Source organism: Python bivittatus, unplaced genomic scaffold (assembly GCF_059951505.1).
Source record: "Python bivittatus isolate LINGU-HERP-01145 unplaced genomic scaffold, Pbiv_v1 ctg000700_np1212, whole genome shotgun sequence".
NCBI classification, from domain to species: domain Eukaryota; kingdom Metazoa; phylum Chordata; class Lepidosauria; order Squamata; family Pythonidae; genus Python; species Python bivittatus.
The window spans coordinates 105,039,325-105,054,099 of record NW_028277098.1 but is presented as its reverse complement, the minus strand read 5'-3'; the positions used below and the strand labels follow the sequence as shown (position 1 = coordinate 105,054,099).

The window sequence follows — 14,775 nt, the reverse complement described above, 5'->3', positions numbered from 1 at the left end:
GCTTTAGAAATGTTCTTGGTGTGCAAAACTCCCCATTAGCCACAAGTGCTGAAAATAACTTTGCATAGCTACTTCAGAGTGTAAACCAAAGCAAAGAGGGGGCCTACCTGTTACTGGAAACCATACTGCAGCCAAGAAACACTGCTTTGATCTAGCAAAGTTATTCCTAGAAAAGGATCCCATCCTCCAATTTCCAAAGAGATTTATACATCTACACACATTTATACCAACCATTCTAAAGCTGCCCACATTAGTGGCCATCACTATATCCTGCCAGCAATGAGTTCCACAGGTTAGTTATGCTGCCTTTGAAGAAGTGCTTCTTTTTTGCCAGTTCCCCCTCTGGATGACCCCTATCCATTTTCTTCTGCTGTACACAATTTTATCCATCTTCAAGCTGCTTTTTTACCCAGCTAACGAGTCCCAAACATTACAGCCTTTCCCCACAGGAAAGCTAAGCAAATTACCTCCCCCTCCTTGCTGTTCTCTGGCTCTTCAATCAGGTGCAGCCTGCAAAGACATAAACCAAGGAAGGCTTTCAGACCAGACTTCTGTTCCAGGGCTAGAATTGCCAGGGAGGTTCTTGCCTTTTCTCCATTCATAGTCATCCCTCCCAGGCCCCATATTTTGCACCTCTTTGTAGCTGTTCTGTAAGTTCCAGCGGTCACCCTAACCACTGAATGGTTTAGCAGCACAAAAAGCAAATCAGACTTTGGGTGCCACAGCCTCTATGGGAAGTCCCTTTTCCACAGAAGCCTGCTGTCAAGCTCTCTGCCCTTATTTTTCTCCCAGCCGCAGGATTCAACCTTTGCTTTTATCGGGAGGAACCTAGGCTGTACTCCCCCTGAGAGCAAAATTAATATTCTTTTTATTGTGGCTGCCAAAAACAAACAAAATATGGCCATTTCTACCTGGTGGGACAGAAATAAGTGCTAGTGCCTAGGAGATACCATGGTTGCCTCCTAAGTGTAAGTATGAATTGGCTAACAGGGAAAGTAAATGTAAGTCACACACACACCCTTGCTTCATTAAACTGGACGTGCAAAAGAGCCAGAGTGAACAGCCAGCGTCTCCAGCCAAAAGGCTCTAGCTGCCTTTTCAGCAAAACCCACCACCACTTTCATCAACAAGATCTTGCACATAAAAGTAAGTGTGCCAGGCCAACCACTACCAAATCCTTCTGCATTTTTGAGTGTTCCTGAAGTTCAGCAAACCAGAAGGCAAAGGCAAATTACACCCAAAAACCCTTGCTTTTCAAAAGCAATCAGGCCAAAGCTCTCCAAAGGCCAACTGCCAAAAGCAAAACATTGGTACTGATCATTTGGAGAAAATGATGGATTGATCCTGGCTTCCTGGTTGGGCTGGTGAGCATGTACCTTCTAAGCGCTCTTGGGTTCTTGAAAACAGGCTGCATGCACAAAGCCTTTGTTTACCCACAAAACTGCTCATTTGTGCAGGTCTGCACCCATGTTGGCTGCGCCTTGATACAAGCTACAAGCTTCGCAGGGATGTAGGAGGGGGGAGAGACTTGAGCCCAGAGGCACCACACGTAATAGGGCCTAGGGCTGGACCTCTCCTCCTCTGTCAGCACTGACTGGTACTGGCCACAGAGAAAGGAGGAGAACCACCATGAATGGTGCTTCTCAATCCCTGGAGCTAGTCCAGAAAGATACCATGGTTGACAGCATCAAAAACCACCAAGAGTCAGGATGGACATACCAACCCCATCCCAAGCCCTCTAGAGGCTATCCATGAGTGTCACCAATGCCATCTCAGTTCTGCACCCCAGCCTAAAAAGAGTCTAGATAATCCACTTCATCCAGGGCCCTCTGTAGCTGGGACCCCACCACTTCCTCAACAACAGGTGGGGAAACATCCTTCAGGCTCCCTTAAATCTCTCAGCGGCATTCAGTGCCATTGATCAAGGCATCCTTTTGGACTGCCTACAAGACTTGGAAATAGATTATGTTGTACTATGGTAGTTCTACCCCTGCCCAAGAGGGCAGTTCCAATCAAGGACAGTGGAAGAGAGATCAGCCTGGTAGTTACTCCCGTTTCTCCCCTATTTTTTAACATCCACATGAAGCCACCCAGGAGAGTCATCCATCAGTTCAGGTGAGGTGCCATCAGTACGCTGATGACAGTCAGGTAGGTACAGGTAGTCCCTGCTTAACGACCCTAACTGGGACCAACAACTCCATCACTAACCAAAGTGGTCATTAAGCAAGACATCACGTGGCCGCAATGGCTTCCTCACTGACCTCGTCAGAGCCAGCTGGGAAGGTCAAAATCAGAGTCATATGACTGCAGGATGCTGCATCCGTCATAAATGCATGACAGTCGCCAAGCACCTGAATCATGACCGCAGGGACGCTGCGATGGTCTTGTGATGACCAGCTGTCACTTTTTTCAGCACCATCACAACTTTGAACAGTCGCTGACAGATAGTCCTTAAGCGAGGTCTACCTGAATTATCCCAGGCAAGCTAGAAACATGGTGGAAGAGTTGACCCACTGTCTGGAGGTTGTGAGAGATTGCATAGGACAAAGCAAGCTGAATTCTAGCAAGACAGGCATATGTCCCAAAAGATCATCTGCTCGCTCAGCTTGGGTTTTGACTCTGTATGGTGTTGCCTTCCCCCAAAGGAACAAGTAGATGATCTGGGGACTACAAGGCCTTGGATAGGAAGGTGAAGGAACTGGGAGCACACATTCCTCTGCTTTCCCAGGTGGCAAGACTAGATCCAATGAGTTAGAGCTACAAGGTAGGTTCAGTGGAACAGGCTGCCCCATGAAGTGATTCCTTGTCCATTGGAAGTCTTCAGAGGCGGTAGCGTCATCTATCAGACATACTACGGAACACTAAAAGCTTGGACTTAACCCTGAAGATCCTTTCCAACCCTGTGACTATAAATGCTAGTTTTAATAGTCCTTTCAGGCTTGCCTCCCAGGGGCCTTGAGAACTATCTCCAGGGATGGTTGCAATTGGCACCAGGTGCAATTTTACAAAGATTGCCCTGGCTAGGGCCTCCAGCTGCTGTTCAAGTAGGAGTTGTGAGTCCAGGAGAACTGCAAAACTTAGCAAACTCCATCCAGCACCGCACATGATGTCAGACAGCCTCCGTACCCACCACCACTCTCTCTTGCTAGGATTCATCTACATCTGTTCTTCCCCAGCCAGTCCCAACTGTCTCACATTACCAGCCAGAAGCAGTGATGTACAGCTAAGTTATTATCTGTCTAGTGATGTTACTTCAACCCCATGCTGATGTATGATGCCCCTAGGAGATTTGCGTATGTAGGGGTAAAAGAGCCTGCAACACCACATGACAAAGTAATTGAGGGCTCAATCTCTGTGCCAACCACTATCTATACAAACCTAATTGGGGGCGGGGGGGTAGAGTGGAATAGAAGCCTTAAAGCAACTCTTTGAAAAACCCAGATAAACAACTTCATCTAGCAAGCAACAGTGTATTCGTTCCAGTATGCATACATAGAGCTATTTGGAAGAGTTCATTCCCTCCATTCCGAAGTGGTTCTTGTTTGGGGGTGGGGAAGGGAGAAATGTTCTTTTTAAACTTAAACCAGCTGATTTGAGAAGCTGAGGTGGAACAGTTAGAGGAATACCTCCACCTGCCCCATTATAGGGAATGAAATTGAAATAAAACAGGACTGGAACTATGGAGGTATCTATGAGTCCCCCAAGTAGCCACCACCCTTGCAGCAGCCCCAGCTTAGAACTAATGGTCCCTTCAGCAGTTTTTTCCCCTCTGCAGCGCTCCCTTCCAGTTCCCAGAATGGTTCTCACGGTGCTCCTTAAAAGGTTGCTGTTTCACTCCAAAACTACCCCGGTCAGCCTAATCTACAACAGCATGGATGTGGCTGGTCCCTCCCGCCCTGACTCAGGCAGGACAATTCAGAGGTGACTTGTCTCCAGTCATATCATTTAAGCAAAACAAGATATTCAAAGCATTCCCTACCTGGAACACTCGCAAAACAAAACAGCTCCTTTGGCTTTCGAAGTTTTTACTGCAGCACTTTACAGCACATCCATACTGGCCCAAGTATCCTTACCGTGCCAGCTTTCTGCCCAGGTGGGGTCACCACAGCCTCCCCATCTCGCAGGGTTGCTGGAAACCCAGCTATAGTTTCCTGCTAAAAGGCCATTCAAACCCTGATGTGGGGCACAAGGAGTCACTCTATTCTTGTAACCCACTGACATCTCACCTCTGTACAAACTCCGATTCGCTGCCTGAATTCTCCTCTCCCAGCAGAGGGCTAGCCAGCTGGCGCTTTGTCCTCAGGGTGGTGGAAGTCAGCAGTGGTGTCTCCAGGCGGCTGCTGGAGGTGAGGCTGGCATTGCAACTGTGCCCAGAGGACTCTGGCAAAACAGAACACCAGGCGGACTGGTTTCCATCCTCAACTCCACAGGAGCACCACCAGTTCTCTTCCAGCCCTCCAAGAGTACCTTCCTTACAGAGTTCCCACTCACCACCTCAAATCCCTCTGCACACAATTCTGTGGGCCCCACACCCACCATTCAGGCGTTTCCTCTTGGCAGCACAGTCAGGTTGGAGCGGTGCATCTTCCAGAGGGCTCAGGGAATGCTGATAGACTAGAAGTGATGACCAGCAGGGTTCGTCTTTGTACTCTGAGAAATGCGCCTGACACATCATCTTCAGATAGGCGAAGCTGTGTGCAGGAGGAACACATCAGGTGTTTTCAGCTGGGAAAGATGCTTTCCAAGAGGTTCCCCCATCCGTATACTCACAGCAGAGCCTTATCAGGAGGCAACAGCCTTGGAGAAAATTCACTTAGCAGTTCCAAGAAGGGCAAGTTGATGAGACCCAGCTTGGTGTTTGGGGATGCTGGCTCCTCAAAGGCAAACTTTATACCATCCCTAGAATAAAGGGAAAGATGCTGTGATGATGGTTCAGCTACCTCCAATCCTGCCCGTCGCACCTGGGAATCCTCCCTCCCCCCCCAACCTGGCTTTCAACAGGCATTTGGCCAAGCCCTTTCCCTAGCAACCTCCAGAGCACCCTCACTTGTGCAAAGCAACAAGGGCTGGGCGGTTCTGCAGCTGGTGCAGCCCAAACAACAGAGAGAACCGCCGTGCCAAGTCTCGGATCTCCAGGAATGCAGGAGAGTCTGTGCCTCCAGGTCCCTGTTCCAAGAGCAGTTGGGTCAGCAACTAGGAGCAAAGAGAGAACTTGCTAGCCACCAGCTGTGCAAATGCCCCATTCTCCAATAGCTCCACCACAGCAGTTCCCACTACCTGCTGCAGGCTGAGTAACAGTGTGTGAGCCCATTCAATTCTGTCAATTTGGCGTGTCTGATTCAGGGTTTCCTTGATGATGTCCCCATAGTCACTGTAGAACTGGTGGGAAAAAATGGAACAATGGATTCTTTTGTTGTTATTTTTTATTAATTATATAAAACAAACAAAAACAAAGCAAAAACTAAGTAAAGAGAAAAGAATACATATACACACATAAGTTTTACACTAAAACAAAAATAACTATTTTCAATGTAGTTACATGGGTTGCTTCTGCTGCCGTTTTCTCTTTTCCGAATAAAATGCAACTATGCTTTTAATTCAGATAGATATAAACACTTTTTTTAACAGTTCATAGGATCTGAATGCATCTTCTGTCAACAATACAATATTCCAGTCTCAGACTAGGGTGCCAAAACCCAAATCTCTCTCCCTGTCACCATTTGCAAAGCCATCCACCTACAGTAATGCAGGGGTCAGGCTTTCATTTTTGTTACAGCCTTTTCTTACTCTGCAGAAGCAGTTAACCACCCCATTACCTACAACGGGCAATCAGAAGCTATTCAGGGGACCACAGTTCAGCACATACTCCCTCTGGCCCCCTTCACTTTTCATTCTGACACTCCCCAGGCAAACCCCTCCCCAGTGTCTCTCTTCACTTGCAGGAAAATGGTGCAGATACTGCCACACCTCTCCTAAAGTGGACTGCAATTGTGCAATTTCTTAGCCACTGTAAAATTACTATGGAATGTAGATCCTTGTGGTAATTACGTGATCTGAAGTCTTCTTCCCTGAGCGTAGGGTTAGGGTCAGAAGCAAAACTATCAGGCTTAAGAAGGCAATAAAGAAATCTATGCCTTCCTCAGTCTTGATTCCTGGCAACTACTTGGGCAAGTCCCTACACTTTTCTTAGCAACTTTTTTGGAATTGGTTTGGCACTGCCTTCTTCCTAGGGCTGAGAGAGAATGGCTGGTCCAAAACCACCCAGCTCGCTTTGTGCCTAAGAGGTATGACAACTCACCGTCTTCCAGTTTCTAACCTGGTGCCTTTAACCATTATACCAAACTGGTTCTCCTTGACAGTGCAGTGTAGCATATATGGTTAGTCCTCACTGAGCAACCACAGTTGGGACTGGCAACTCTTCGCTAAGTGAAGCAGTTGCTAAGTGGGAAATCACATGACTGCGACTGTGCTTTCCAGCTCAAAGCTGACAAGACCAATCAGTTTCACACCTTTGACTTTGGTTTGCTTCCTAACCACTCCCCCACACTTTGGAATGCTCACTCCACCGATGGAATAATTAACAAGAAGGGAATTAGCATTTTTATTTACAGTCATTAGAGAGGAAGGGATTACAAGAGAGTAAGCAGGCACACAGTGGGGAATAGTTTGCATAGCACTGGTGCCAGCAGCCATGAGCACACTATGCAAGCAGCCCAGTGTATTTCCTACTGTATACCTTACTCTCTTGTAATCCCTTCCTCTTCAATCTCTCCTCTCTGTGGGGGGCGGGGAGGAGGAAAGAACAGGTTAAGCACAGGAGAGACTGCCTACAGAAATCGGTTTTTCTCCCCCTGCCCACCCAGAGTGGATATGCAGAACCTTACCTTTCTTGCATTTTCTTGGATAGGGCTCAATGTTCAAGTTTTATCAATATACTTCAGTGTATCTTCTGAGGTCCTAGTAACACCAGCACCACCACCCCACCAGCTTTGTATCATCTGCAAATTTTATCAGTATCCATTTTATCCCCTCATCTAAGTCATTTATAAAAATGTTGAAGAGCACTGGGCCCAGGACAGAACCTTGAAGTATCCCACTGCATGCCTGTATCTGGACATCTATATACTACTAAAACTCTCATGTCTGTATCCTTCAATTGGGCAAAATAGTGTATCATAGGGCAACAATTTTTGAAGCAAGGTACCTCAAATGGGCTAACTTACAGAACACGTCCAAAATCTGGGATCCATGACTCCCATGGGATTGAAATTTGGGAAATTTGTGGCTGCTTCAGCACTGCTGCACTTCCACACTGCTGCAGTCAGCCAAGGTCACATTATCGTCATGGGCCCAACCTCTTTCCCACGTCCCTCTGCCCCCTGCACCCAATCATTTAAGAAAACTCTTAAAAGCAGTGGGCACTGAAGGAAGGATGAAGGAGCAACTTGGGTGCCTGCTAGCTGCGGGGTGCCAACAGTCGACGGGTGAGCCTTCTTCCTCCTTCGAGGAAGGGGGCCCTTGGGAACACACAGAAATGGGGAGCAGGGGTGCAGTTTTCCTCATGGTCTACGGCTCTTTTTGTTCTACCTTTCCCCAGCAAAGTGGCAGGCAGTTCCAAGAGTCAATCGAGGAGGAGGTGGCGGCGGCGGCTTCATGGGGCTTTCCTGAGGATCACGAGGGGAGGGCAAATGGTGCAAGTCTATATTATACCTAGGAGGTGTCAGATTCAGCCCAGCACAGCCAAGCAGCAGCACTGTTTCAGTTTCACTGCTGCTAGTCAGTTTCACCACCTCAGGCATAGGTGGGAAAGGTAAACAGGCAACTGCAAGTCAATTGCCGGCAGGCAGCGGCAATTAACCCTGGGCGAGAACAAAGGGGAAACAGATACCTTGTAACACAGCCGACTTCCCCAAATGCCCCAGGCAACGGCAACCACAATACTCAAGGAACTCAGCAATCCAGCAACGATCAACAACCAATTAAAAACCTCTGGTTTTACCCACATTAGAAAAGCTCCATGAGCACGGCGATTGCGAGACAAAGGAAGCAGGCTGAAACTGCCATTAGGAGAAGGGAGCGGGAGCTGGACGACGGAAGGGCAACCCAAGCATGGGCAGAGGTGGAAGCCAGGGGTACTGCGGGTTCAAGGGGGGAAATCCCATATAAACACTGTAAGGAACATGCCAAGCCAATCCTGGCTTTGTCTGTAACCGTTACGCATTACACCCAAGTAAAGTAACTTTCGTCCAAGCATGTGTCTCATGAGGGTTTTATTCAGCGTTGAATGTGGCGATCCTTACAGGAGGGAGGGAGGGAAGATTTCTGATGCTCCCCACGAGCTTCCCACAAGCAAAGTCAAAGGGGAAGCCGGCAGCAAGTCGTAAGTCACTCCTGCTCCCACTGCTTTTTTGCCCTTGGTCATTGTTTCTCTGTTTAGGTAAGGAAATATCTCTGAAACTATGGCCCAATGGGTCATGGGTTGTCCAGTAGATCCATTAGAAACCACACATTGGATACAGTTGTTCAACTGAGAATCCATCTGTTAGTAGGACCATCCATCCCACATTTTTCCATTTTATCAAGAAAGCAACTATAGGTAGTCCTCAGTTTAAGAACGAGTTCCATTCCCAAGGTCTGTCCTTAAGTCTAATTTGTATGTAGCTGGAACAGTATTATTGTATAATACTGTGTAAAGTAGCATTGTGTAATTAACTCGAACCATTGTGTATTTAATTTAAATTTTGCTACAATAGGCTTCGTTCTTAACTATGGGTCATCCGCAAACTGGGCATTCTTAACCCAGGGACTCCCTGTATAGTCAACTTTCTTAAATACCTTACTGAAGTCTAATTACATTACATCCACAACATTCCCAGTCTACTAATCCAGTCACTTTGTCAAAAAAAAAAAAAAAACAGTAAGGTATGTCTGATGTGGAGTTTAAAGGTTAATATTCTTTAAAAGTAGGCTTCCTTAGTTAAGGCTTTGTTTTTTATATGTAAATCATGTTTCCTGGGTCAACAAAAAATTGCATATAGCCAAGAAAGTTGTTGGGATTCAGGATGCCCTCTGATACCGTAATTCAGTTTAAAGCACGGTTTCCCAAACTGTGAGATGAACCTCCCTTGGGGAAATGCAGATAGAGTCCAGGGGAGATGTGAAGAACCTTTTAGTTACATTGTTAAAATAAATTCATCTTTCCCAAAGTTGCATTGTATTTTCATTATTCATTTGTATTCACTTTGGTGTTTGGATGTTAGGGGAGGTGTTAAAACATTAAGATTACATTAAAGGGAGGTGTGATGGCAAAAAGTTTAGGAACCCCTGGTTTAAAGTGATCCTGAGAAACGAGACAGGAGACAAATAACAAGGTACAGGCTTGCATTTGGGGAAAGGATAATCTTGTCATAAAATGGAAAGGAATGTAGATCAGGGTTGACCAGATCAAAGCACCAGCCTCAAGGGTTATTGCCAATAGGGAGTTGGGGCTTTTCCTATCTATGCAATGTAATTAATTATTTGTGACTACTGATGCACTTTTCTGTCTCCTATATAATTCTTTGCAATTCAATTATTTGCAAATATTCAGTGCTCGGTCAGTTGAGCTGGGAACCCAGTGATCACTGTTATGTGGTATTTTAATAAAAAACTTTGTTTCAGATTTCCACTGCTTTGTTGATATTACAGTGGATTTTTACCATGACACTGGTTTGACTTGTATTTTAAATAAAACTATGCTGGCTTCTAGTAATCAGCTTGTTCCTTTCTAAGTGCTTGCAAACTCACTGCTTATTTTTTCTAGGGTCTTCTGAGGTACTGGTGTCAAGCCAACTGGTCTTAGTCTCCTGAGTCCATGTTCTTTCTTTCAAGTTAGGAACAACATTTGCTCTTCTCCAATCTTTTGGTGCTCCAGGATTTCTTAAAAATTTTAGTTAGTGATTCTGAGAAGACATCCATCAGTTCCTATAACACCGCAGAATGTCATCCAGTCCAGGAAGCTTCCTTCAAAGCAGCACTATGAGAAAAATATACCTTTAGGTGAAAGAAGCAAGTTTTTGGAGGCCTTGAATGGGATCCCCTTAATAAAACTGAAACTTAAAGGAATGTGCAGCACCTTTGAAGCTGGTGTGAACTAAGCTGATTGTAAACTCCTTATCACAAACACCCCCACAGCAACTTAAGGGAGGATGCCTTCTTCCTGGCATTTGGCACCTTGAACTAATCAGTTTCTTCTTCTTCCTAGTAGATAGCAGTTGTCCTTGTAGATAACAGGTAACAGAGGGGCAAAAAATAACTTGAGAAGTATTGCTCATTTAGGTGGTATGCCTGCATCATCATATGAATATGTGTTCTTTTCCCTTTCCCCTTCTTGTAGAACTGTATAAATATCAGGGCACCCATTTTGCCTACAGGGGAGTGTCTCCCGCTAACTCTTGGTGGGGTCCCTCTGCAGTATGTTCTACCTAATAAACACTGCAGTGAAGCCTTGATTATTTTGCACTTGTGTCCTGCGCTTTGATTCCACAGCAATTTCTTCCCTATTTTGATCTGCATTTCTCTTCCGCCCCCCATGGTGCAGCTTTTGATAGGTTGGATAGGTTTCCTTTTGCAAAAAGAGGCAAAGTAAGAATTAAGCTATTCAGCCTTCTCCCTGTTGCTCATAACCTCTTGACATCTTCTCTAACCAGCAGGCCAGCTGTTTCCTTCACCTTCCTCTTGTCCTGTGCACACCCAAATAACTCTTTTCTGTTATTTTTGACATTCACCACAAGCCTCAGCTCCCTTTTCTTTCTCTCTCTCTGTTGTATTGACTGTGCTTGCACCTCAATTATCTCCTTAGGGATCAGTTGGGACTGCTGCTCACTTACCTTCCTCCCTGCAGTGTAGCACTCCCCCTTGACACTGGGCTAGGGTTGCCGCTGGAGCTCCCCAGATTTATGGTTCTGGGGGACTTCAACCTGCCTTCTCTGGGCCTGGAGTCTGAGGTAGCTCAGGAGTTCATGTCCACCATGGCAACCGTAAACCTGGTCCAACTTATTCAGGGCTTAACTCACAAAGGAAGTCATACACCGGTTCTGGTTTTTGTCTCGGGGCAGTGCCATTGTGATCCGGAGTTGGGAGATGTTAACATCAGTCCCTTGCCATGGATGGATCACTCCCTCCTGGCCCTGGAGTTCTCTGCAGCAGCCCCTCACTGCAGGGAGGTGGGGCCTATTTGATGTACCCAGGGAGCCTGGGATTTTTCACAAAGTTCTGATGCACAGTTCAGCCAAGGCCTTTGTCGCAACTTGGAATAAGCATGTGATGGGAGCCTTGGACCGGACTGTGGCAGTGTGGATTGCCTATGGCCTCAGATCTTGTAGAGCACCTTGGTTTATTGAGGAGCTCCGAGAGATAAAGCGACACAAGAGACACTTTCCAAACAGTCTTTCCAGGCTCTTCCTGGCAGTGTCATCTGTTCCAACATGAATGAGAAGGCAGAGGCAGTTGTCAATAAGTTTGATTAGCTAGGTTGCTCCATCATGTCCTGGACCTTTGTTTGAGACAACCCACTTCCCTTGATGTCATGTCTGGTCTGCAGATTGCTGACTCTATTCTTCTCAGCAGTGAGTCACCCATCACCACCACAACCCTTTCTTCTTTCTTCTGTTGGATTCCTCACCTTGGTGGATGTCCAAGCTTATCACCTTCCCATCCCTGGAACACTGGGAGAAAACCTTTCTTCAGAAGTCTGTAGTCACCCTCAATGGGGAGTAATTGAAATTGATTGCACAGCTCCTATCACAAAGACCAGCTCCTGACTCTCTTGATCCTCTGTGTTATGTTCTATTAGCCTTCTTCCTCTGGGGCTCCTATTTTCTTTGTAGTGGTCTCTTCCATCCTGTGTTGTTTTCTGCGACATCCTTTTGCCTTGTTCAGGAACGCATCTTCCCTGATGAGTCTCAGTGTGGCCAAATGTGCCTCCAGCCTTTCTACTTTTTCCTTCCGCAATATAACAGTTTTCACCTGGTGCAGGTGTAGTTGAAGTCCTCCTCAGGCAGGAACAAAAACATGGCACATATGTTAAATATCACCATGGTATTTGCCTCCTTGTCCACGTCTATGAGTCTCCCAAATATTCTACAGCTCCAAATGATGTTGGAGTAAATTAGATTCAGCGGATTTCCTTTCCTTTTCTCTCATGTTCTGTCTTCAATTTCTTTTGCTCAATCTCTTACTCTTTTCTTTGAATTCTGCATTACGCTGTTTGCCCCAAAGCAAATATGTGATGAGTGTGTTTGTAGATATGCTAAATGACTGTAACTGTGCCTTATAACACTGGTCTTGCAACCAAGGGGAGAAGCAATCCTAGATTTAATCCTAAATCATGGTCATTATCTGATTTGAGACACAAGTGTTATAGAACCAATACAAATCTGTAATCATCTTGCTATTACATTTACCATACATGTAAACAGGAAATGGTCACCCGAGTCCTACACAATCACATTTGACTTCAACAGAAGAATTCATCAAAAGTAAGAAGACTGGTGAAAAAAAGACTGAAAGAAAAAGTCAAAAAGGCTGGATCTATATAACACCTGGAGATCATTCAAAATCTTATTATTAGGACACTGCAATAAATCATTCATTCCCCAGCTTTCAAAGGAAGCCAAAGCTGTGGCATGTATCAGTCACATTTATTGCAGATACAACTGGCCCTTCATCACTCTACAAAGTCTAACAATCTTGCTGTTTATATAGGTATATGCTAAGGTTTTAAATCCTGTGCTTCTGTCTCCTGCCTTTAGATCCAAGCCACTCTTTTCTCAGAATTTTCTGGTACAGCCACTAGCCAAGTGTGTACAGAAGGGCCCTCTTTCCATCTTGCCAGTTTCCTCCTCAACAACTGAGACTTAACTGGAAAGTATTCTGCAAAGTAAGGTAAAGAAACAACCAAGGTGAAGAAGAGGCCATCATGGCTTTCAAGAAATGTCCATAAAGCTGCAAAAGTAAAGGAGGATTCCTGCAGGAAATGGAAATAAGAACAAAAATGACCTTGCTGATTTTTCTTCAGAATAGCTTGTTCTTCTATGTGTTATTTTTACTCACTGTTTCTACCAATTTGCCTGGAACAGATAAAAAGATGTGTAATTTCCTGTACTTCCCTTAGGCCAACTAAGTTTTCCTCTCAGGACATTCTCAAATGGAGCCTGTAACTGTGGGAGCCAACATTACTCTCTGTTCCTCATAATAAGGCTCATAATGTAGGATTAATTTCCACATTAATCACAGGCTTGGTGCTGCTGTTCTATCAAAACTAGAATAGCCATGAAGGAACAGGCAAGGGATAGTAGAAAAACTTTTTTAAAATAAAGGATAAAGAGGGGAAAAAGAGTGTCCTTTTCAAAAACATTTATAAGGCACAATATCCATGCCAAAAAAAATTGTTTTAAGCAAAAGGCAAAGAAAAATTGGCAAGTGGAGGGTCCATCCTCACCGTAATCAAAGTAAAAACTGAGCCCTGTTGATCCTTGCCTTTTCTGATTAATAGAAATCAACCTGCTACTAGATACCTCCTCTATATGAAACAGAGAACCAGGACAGCAAGAAGAGTTGCTATGACTGGAACAGCAACAAAACCATTCAGGTGGTAGGAGAATCCACAATTAAAAAAGAAGCCAAAACTTTCCAGGTGCAGCGGAAAGAATGGATATCCACCATCCATCAAGACAAAAAATACAGCAAGCAATTTTCTTACACAGATCATGTACATGTTGTAGATGTACAAGGACATGGAATCACAGAGTTGGAAAGTGCCATAGAGGTCTACTTTCTAACTCTGTGATTCCATGTCCTTGTACATCTACAATAGAGGTCTACCATAATGGAAATATGGAAAGTGCCATAGAGGTCTACCATAAAGAAGGCTGAGCGCCGAAGAATTGATGCCTTTGAACTGTAGTGCTACAGAAGACTCATAAGAGTCCCCTGGACTGCTAGGAGGTCAAACCAGTCAATCTTAAAGGAAATCAACCTTGATTGCTCATTGGAAGGATTGATAATGAAGCTCAAGCTCAGATACAGTGGTACCTCAGGTTACGAATTTAATCCGTTCCGTGACTCTGGTCACAACCCGATTTGTTCGCAACCCGAAGCAAATTTTCCCATAAGGTTCAATGTAATTACCGTTAATCCATTCCGGCGTCCGCGGATCATGCATCAAGGGCGGAAAAACGGCCGCGGAACGCGCGGCAGGGTGGAAAAATGACTGCGGATCACACGGCAGGGTGGAAAAACGGCCGCGGACCACGCGGCAGGGCGGAAAAACGGCTGTGGACCACGCGGCAGGGCGGAAAAACGGCCGCGGACCACGTGGCACAGGCGGAAAAATGGCCGCGGACCACATGGCACGGGCGGAAAATGGCCGCGGACCACGTGGCACGGGCAGAAAAATGGCCGCGGACCACGTGGCACGGGCGGAAAAATGGCCACGGACCACGTGGCACGGGCGGAAAATGGCCGCGGACCACGTGGCACGGGCGGAAAAATGGCCGCGGACCACATGGCACGGGCGGAAAATGGCCACGGACCATGTGTCACGGCGGAAAATGGCTGCGGATCCGGTTCGTACCCCGAGGCGGAGTTCGCAAGCCGAGGTAAATTTTTGCGGCCGGAGCTGGTCGCAACCCGAAAAGTTCGTAAGCAGAGGCGTTCGTAACCCGAGGTACCACTGTACTTTGGTCACCTAATGCAAAGAGAGGACTCTTTGGAAAAGACCCTGATGCTGGGGCA

The 14,775-nt window shown here is 46.0% G+C and overlaps 1 protein-coding gene across 1 annotated transcript in view; it reads right to left on the bottom strand.

The window, feature by feature from the left end:
• Nucleotides 1-3,996: 3,996 nt before the first annotated feature.
• STAG3 (STAG3 cohesin complex component) overlaps nucleotides 3,997-14,775 on the bottom strand; it is a 47,459-nt gene continuing 36,680 nt past the window's right edge. Inside the window, exons 24-28 of the mRNA XM_088154055.1 lie at nucleotides 5,278-5,379; nucleotides 5,048-5,193; nucleotides 4,771-4,899; nucleotides 4,512-4,691; nucleotides 3,997-4,364 (exon numbers count right to left, since the gene is read on the bottom strand). Coding sequence (XP_088010181.1) covers nucleotides 4,223-4,364; nucleotides 4,512-4,691; nucleotides 4,771-4,899; nucleotides 5,048-5,193; nucleotides 5,278-5,379 — 699 coding nt within the window. The 3' untranslated portion in view covers nucleotides 3,997-4,222. The remainder of the gene's footprint in view (nucleotides 4,365-4,511; nucleotides 4,692-4,770; nucleotides 4,900-5,047; nucleotides 5,194-5,277; nucleotides 5,380-14,775) is intronic.